The sequence below is a fragment of the Palaemon carinicauda genome, chromosome 18 (assembly GCF_036898095.1).
Source record: "Palaemon carinicauda isolate YSFRI2023 chromosome 18, ASM3689809v2, whole genome shotgun sequence".
Lineage (NCBI taxonomy): Eukaryota > Metazoa > Arthropoda > Malacostraca > Decapoda > Palaemonidae > Palaemon > Palaemon carinicauda.
The window spans coordinates 18,340,321-18,347,820 of NC_090742.1; the positions used below are offsets into that span (position 1 = coordinate 18,340,321).

The 7,500-nt window shown below is 35.1% G+C and overlaps 1 protein-coding gene across 1 annotated transcript in view; it reads right to left on the reverse strand.

Moving 5' to 3' along the window:
- Window positions 1-6,891: 6,891 nt before the first annotated feature.
- The window catches only part of LOC137657653 (uncharacterized), a 2,200-nt gene continuing 1,591 nt past the window's right edge, over window positions 6,892-7,500 (reverse strand). The window contains exon 3 of the mRNA XM_068392054.1: window positions 6,892-7,500. This exon is cut by the window's right edge and continues 223 nt beyond it. Coding sequence (XP_068248155.1) covers window positions 7,022-7,500 — 479 coding nt within the window. The 3' untranslated portion in view covers window positions 6,892-7,021.

The window sequence follows — 7,500 nt, forward strand, 5'->3', positions numbered from 1 at the left end:
TATTATGATGAAAGTCTGGAAACCATGGACATTAGTTATCATTTTCTCCGCCAGGATTTGAGTTGAATTGATATGAGGATTTAAATTTGCAATTGATTATTTTTAAAGAAATCTAAGGCATTTTGCATCACTAATTACTGTTATGAAATGTCTTTTATTAGTTTCTAATGTTTTTAAGGTTCTGCATGCATGCCTGTTATTCAAAGCATCCAGGAGGTTGTCGATTAAGGAAAATTATCTAATTGTAAACCAAGTTGATGTTTGAGTTAAGATATTCTACCTGCGTGGCTCCATTTACAGTTCTATTATATTCTAAAAATGCTTTGTGGTTTGCAAACATATGTCTTTGTTCATCCAAGCATTATACACACATACACACACGCACGCGCATATATATATATATATATATATATATATATATATATATATATATATATATATATATATATATATATATATAATAAGACACGTGTCTGGCTACATATATATTTTTCGCTCAGCCCTCCTCGTCCCTCGGGTACGGGGAAGAGGGAATAGCCATACCCTGGTGAGAGGGGAGATTATGGAGCGTGTGTGCATATCTATTTAAATATCTAAATATTTAGCCATAAATATTGACTGGCTACGTACAATAATATATATATATCCTTTTTATACTGGTTTTCAGCACTAGAAAACCTACTACAGTATATCTACAAGGAAAAGAAAAATTCACGGCCAGCGCATTTTATGATTTAATGACCGAAGATAGCTATAGCTACTTATCCTTGACAATTAACTGCCTAATGATATATGCTTAACCAGTGTGCTTCAGATATCTGGTGCTGCGACCCTCGACAAATTCGACTTTCTCCAAAAAACCGCTGTGGCTGGAAAAGTTCACGACCTTGACATCTACGCTTTTAAAACGTCTTTTATTTTTTTATTTTTTTTTTTTTTTAATACTTTCAGGCCAATCTCATGTCGGCATTTCGAAGCATTACGGACTTCCCTTTGCGGCTTCATTAATCACTAGGAATTACAGTTTGATGTTCGCTTTAGATTTTTTTTTTTTTTTTTTTTTTTTTTTTTGTAGTTTTTTAAAGGACTCTTTTAAACGAGAGAAGCACTCCGGTGAAAATAGTCCATTTGTGACGCGGTTATTTTTACTTATTTATGGCACGATGAATGATAGTGATGTCATTGCTGTGGTTTATAATTTGGTCTCTTTCGAGTGCTTTTCTTGAGAGAGAGAGAGAGAGAGAGAGAGAGAGAGAGAGAGAGAGAGAGAGAGAGAGAGAGAGAGAGAGAGAGAGATTCTTATAGAATTAGTTTCGTTCTTATTTACTCATTTAAGATTAAATTTTAGATGGCTATTCATCGATACTTTTGCATTACGTTGTTTCTTACAAACAACGGAGAATTAAGAAAAGATAAAGCAGTTATATATATATATATATATATATATATATATATATATATATATATATATATATATATATATATATATATGAATATTTATATGAGTATATATACACATATATGTATGCATATACTTATACTATATATATATATATATATATATATATATATATATATATATATATATATATACATATATATGTGTATATATATGCATATATACATACATATATATATATATATATATATATATATATATATATATATATATATATTTATTTAAGTGTGTGAGTGTGTGTAATGTGTGTGTAGTACATACAATTTAGTTTAGAAAGTTATGTAGTATATGCTATGAAGTTATTTATCCAACCTTTGATTTTTTTTTTATATCATACATTACTATAATTATCATGAGTCGCCTCAAGATCGATGGCAAATTGTAAACTATATGAGACAAAATGCTCTGCAAAAAAAGTATTCTGCAAAAAAAGTGTTCTGCAAAAAAAGTGCTCTGCAAAAAAAAAAAAAAAAAAATACTCTACCCTTGGGAGAAAGAAATTGCTATTTTGAAACTTGGTATATTTAATGACAAACTAGATTCTTCCTGACCTTGCTTCGATGGTTATGGTAACTGCAACTTTGAAGACTTTTAGGACAAATTTATGTACATGAAATGTATTATGACACAAAATTATTTATTAAGCTATCAAGAACTGTTTGCTTTCCATGGGTCTTACCTATTAGAATATTTTTAGTTTAGCACCATTATCCTGATTTAGGTCATAGCACTGTCTCACCTTATTTCTGTCTTTTTCTTTTCAGTGGGTTGATGTGATTCCTTGCTTGAAGCCTCTGTCAAGGTCACTGTCCAGATCAAGATCCGTTTCGGAGTTCGAGGTCAAACCTGATACAGATGAGATTATCCCAAAGAAGAAAGAGGTCAAAGTAGTTGGAAAAGCAACGAAGGAGGAGGAAGTTGACTCAGGTCAGAGTATTGACTCAGGAGACATTGAAGACACGCTCATACAACTCATCGAGGAAATTGGTGGCGATAAAATCATTAAGGAACTCGAGCAAATCATATCTGTATCTAATGGTGGTGATAACAAAGATAAGGATGATGATAATGAGGAGGAGGATGATGTACCAGATGCACATCTGAAACAAGGCGCCACGACAGTCGTAGACCTTCACCCACCTGTTCACCCACTTGTTCCAAATGGAATCCTCGCGGCAAGGGCAGCTGCGCCCCCGACGGACAGTGAGATTTACAGGCAAGTCGACACCTCACCGCCGGAATCAGGCTTCCAGAATCCCAACAGCGCAGACCCCATTAGCCGGAGGCCTCTCAGACGCCAGTTCGAAGTTTCAGAGCGAACCAGCGACTTCGTCAGAGACGCTCGCCGGTTTAACAACATGGACGACAGGAGCGACTGCGCCAGCCTGAGCGACTTCGACGGACATCACCCTTACGGGCACCATGAACCCCATGGCGTGACTGGATCGTCAACCAGCCTCGTCGATCCATACGCCGACGGGAAGAGGCAAGGATGGGGCATCATTCGAGACAGGTACTTGCCTCAGAAGGACTGGAAGGGGTCATCTGTGCCAACGTCTCTACACAGGGATCCTTGGAGTAAAGTCCTGATGCCGATGATGGGCAAAAGGGCCATGGCTGTTAAATACTTCAGCCCTGAGCCTCAGCGTCGCCTCTGGCAGGATAGGAAGGTTCCTAGATCCACGTACAGAGGATCCGTGACCAACTTGGTACCGCAACAAGGCTTTCGTGACGACTTGGAGAGTAAAGGACTGAGGCGCACTTACAGTGTCGGCATGATGCACAATCTGCAGAACGCCGGTAATAATTTCTCTTGCATATCCGAATCCGATGCTGACACTATGGAAACTGTCGTTTGATTCTGCTGACGCTAGGGGAACTGTCATTTTAATTTGCCGACACTATGGAAACTGTCGTCTGAATCTACTGTCACTAAGAGAGTTGTCATCTTAATGGAACCTGTCGTCTGAGTCTACTGACACTATGGATTGTCGTCTGGATCTGCTGACGCTAGGGGAACTGTCATTTTTATTTGCTGACACTATTGAAACTATCATCTGAATCTACTGTCACTAAGAGAGTTGTCATCTTAATGGAACCTGTCGTCTGAGTCTACTGACACTATGTGAACTGTCATCTGGATGTGCTGACGCTAGGGGAATTGTCGTTTGAATATGCGGACACTGATGAACCGTCATCTTAATGGAAACTGTTTTCTGAATCTGCTGACACTATGGAAACCGTTGTCTGAATTTGCTGACATTTGGGTAACTTCATCTTAAATGAAACTGTCTTCTGAATCGGCTGACACTGGATAATGTCGTGTGAATCTTCTGACACTATGAAAACTGTCATATGAATCTGGTGACACTAGGGAAATTGTCATCTTAATTTGCTGACACTATGGAAAGTGTTGCTTAAAAATCTTCTGACACTATTGAAACTATCGTTTGAATCGACTGACACTATGGAAGCGATCATCTCAATATGGTGACACAATAAAACTGTCATTTGAATCTGCTGACACTATGTAAGCTGTCATCTGGATCAGCTGACGCAATGGGAGCTTATGTGAATATTGAAAGTAATATATACTAAGGATTGAGTTGTTTTAGACTGTGTACAGACCTTGGTTTTAGGGAAGTGATGATATGGTAAGCTTCGGTGTTTTATAGTCAATTGGTTTTAGTTAGGCAGATTTGCACCGACTCGCAAGGGTGCCCTTTTAGCCTGGAAAAGTTTCCTGATTGCTGATTGATTGGACAAGATAATTCTGACCAATCAGAGAGCAGGAAACTTTTCCGAGCTAAAAGGGCACCGCTGCGAGTCAGTGCAAATGCACCTCATTAAAAAAATTTTAGTATAGAAATTTTCTTTTCAACATTTTCATTTCCTCATATTCTTTCTTTTATCAAAAATTGATTGATTGATTAGGAGTATGACCTAATGGTATTTGCTCTTGGTTTCCTGCATATACCCTTTTGAAATTTTAGAATAATACAGCTTACTAGTCATTGATTTAGGTAAATAATTTTTTAAAAAATGTGCTGTTTCCTTTACAATTTTATTGTGTAATTATTGTGTTTCTGGGACCTGTGAACTTTTAAAGTACGTAGTAGCTATGCAATGAAAGATGCATAGTCTATGTTAATTTGCTTACTCTTTGCTTGACTTACTATGTATAAATCGATTTTTTCCTTCAACGTGTTATTTTAATCACATCTAGAACAAATCTCTAACATGATTTTTTTTTTTTATTGTTTCTTGTTCTTTTCCTATTACTCTCCTTCCCCGTATTTCAACCTATCTTTTATAATCAATTTTACCATATTTTTCATTTGCTTTTTTCAGGGTTAGAAATCACTGGTAATCACAAAGCTTGTGTTTTCTTCACTGTTAAAAAAATTTCCCGTAAAAAAAAAAAAAAAAAAAAAAAAAAAAAAAAAAAAAAAAACGCCAAAAGCCTGGCAACATTTATTCAATGATTTTTACCGTTTTAAAAACGGATATATTGACGTTAAGAAGCGATATTACAGTCACCAACCCGTAAAAGATAATGAAAAATTAAGGTAAAATTACAGTCGTCTGTATTTCACTGAAATACGGCTGAGAACAATGTATTTTTACGGAGACTTTCCTATTGAAATTACGGGTTTCTTAACAGTGTTCCTTTAATTTCATAACCTTGTAACAGGTGAAATCGTCTAGAAAGTAAATTTCGTGGCAACAATATTACTTTGGAATTTCCTTTTTCATGAAACAATTTTCTTGACTGAATAAGATTATAAATAGCTGAAGAATTCTTATGGCATTTTTATCCAGCTAAATTATTTCTTGATAAGATAAGTGTTGAATTAAAATGTCTTAGGTTCGTAAAATATCAAGAACTAAAATGCTTTAGGTCCGTAATTTACGACATAGGAAGTAGCTGGGTGATTCGGTGGAACTTCAGAAGTTCAAACTTGCGAAATGTTTTCATTTTGAACAGATTTACGTGATTCTCTCTTCATTGTTTATTTATGACACATCAATCTTACCGTTGTTATTTATCTTAAGGTATTTTATATTAATTATGCATTACTTCTCATGTAGTTTATTTATTTCCTTATTTCCTTTCATTACTAGGCTATTTTCCTTGTTGGAGCCCTTATAGCATCCTGTTTTTTTTCCAATTAGGGTTGCAGCTTGGCTAATAATAATAATAATAATAATAATAATAATAATAATAATAATACTAATAATAATAATAATAATAATAATAATAATAATAATAATAATGATAATAATAACACACACATATATACATATACAGTATATGTATATATATAATATATATATATATATATATAGATAAATATATATATACTATATATATATATATATATATATATATATATATATATATATATATATATATGTATATATATATATATATATATATATATATATATATATATATATATATATATATATATATATATATATACACACATGCATTATGTGTGTGTTTAGCGCTGTTGGTACACAGAGATGAAAAGTAAGCATTAGACCTGTCTGTTTAAGTTTGAAATGTACTGAAAGAAGTTCACAAATAATTGCACATGTTTTGAAGGCAAATCTAAATAACTATACAATTTAAGGCGTACTTTGGAATTCCGCATCGAATTAGTACAAAGCAATGTTTACTGTCACTGTAATGCAGCATGCAGTATTGCATATATATCAAGGCAAATATTACTTTGAAAAACGTATTCTAAAAGTTTTTTAAGAATAATTTACCCTCAATAAAAGTAACATAATGGTAATTCTCTGAGGAACAGACATCAAGTCATTAAGTCATGTTAACGAAATAAAATAAAAAAAATCGGAAACTTATTATTTCTCTATGAATTTGTCCCTATTTGGGGTCTCTGTAATGGTTCTATGACACATATTTTTTTTCATTTTCTTTAGTCCAGTGCATCTTCCTCCCTCAATCCAAAATCTTTAAATAGAACTGAAACATATCTTATAAAGTACTGAGAAAGTAAGGCATATTAGTTATAGTAATAATTATGAATTTAGTGACTTTTGAAACAAATGAATGCTGAATAAGGATAACCATAGCCTTCGCGAGGTAAACACATTGAATTGATACATTTTTTTCCCTTCGTGAGATGAGGCACTCAAAGGTAGCGGTGTGATATGGGGAAAGAAGTCGATCTTAGCCTATTTCTTCATGTGGTGTTAGTTCCAACCCATACTCTCTCCCTCTCTCTCTCTCTCTCTCTCTCTCTCTCTCTCTCTCTCTCTCTCTCTCTCTCTCTCTCTCTCTCTCTCTCTCTCTCTCTCATTAAATGAAGAATCCCATGAACGTTGCAGAGATTTATATGTTAATCAATTCTTAGGTGAGTTTCAAAAGGATTTTTAATGATATGATGAAGCTTCTCGAGTCAGTATATATTTACATCAAACAGAGCGCCAAGGAGATGAGTCATAAACATTAAGTAAATAAATATATCATAAAGGGATAAACAAATGAATAATTTCTTAAACAAAGAGAAAGTTTCAACCACGTTGTCATCAGTGTTCAGGAGCAAAGTACAGGGAGGAAGGCTCTTCGTATGTTGGAGCTGGAGGTCCATAAGCTGGTTCAGGGGCTGAATATTTAGGAGTTGGTGCTCCATAAACTGGCTCTGGGGCAGAGTATTTAGGAGCGGGTGTTCCATAAACTGGTTCTGGGGCAGAGTATTTAGGAGCGGGTGTTCCATAAACTGGTTCTGGGGCAGAGTATTTAGGAGCGGGTGTTCCATAAACTGGCTCTGGGGCAGAGTATTTAGGAGCGGGTGTTCCATAAACTGGTTCTGGGGCAGAGTATTTAGGAGCGGGTGTTCCATAAACTGGCTCTGGGGCAGAGTATTTAGGAGCGGGTGTTCCATAAACTGGCTCTGGGGCAGAGTATTTAGGAGCAGGTGTTCCATAAACTGGTTCTGGGGCAGAGTATTTAGGAGCAGGGGTTCCATAAACTGGCGCTGGGGCTGAGTAGGCATTAGTTGGCTTAT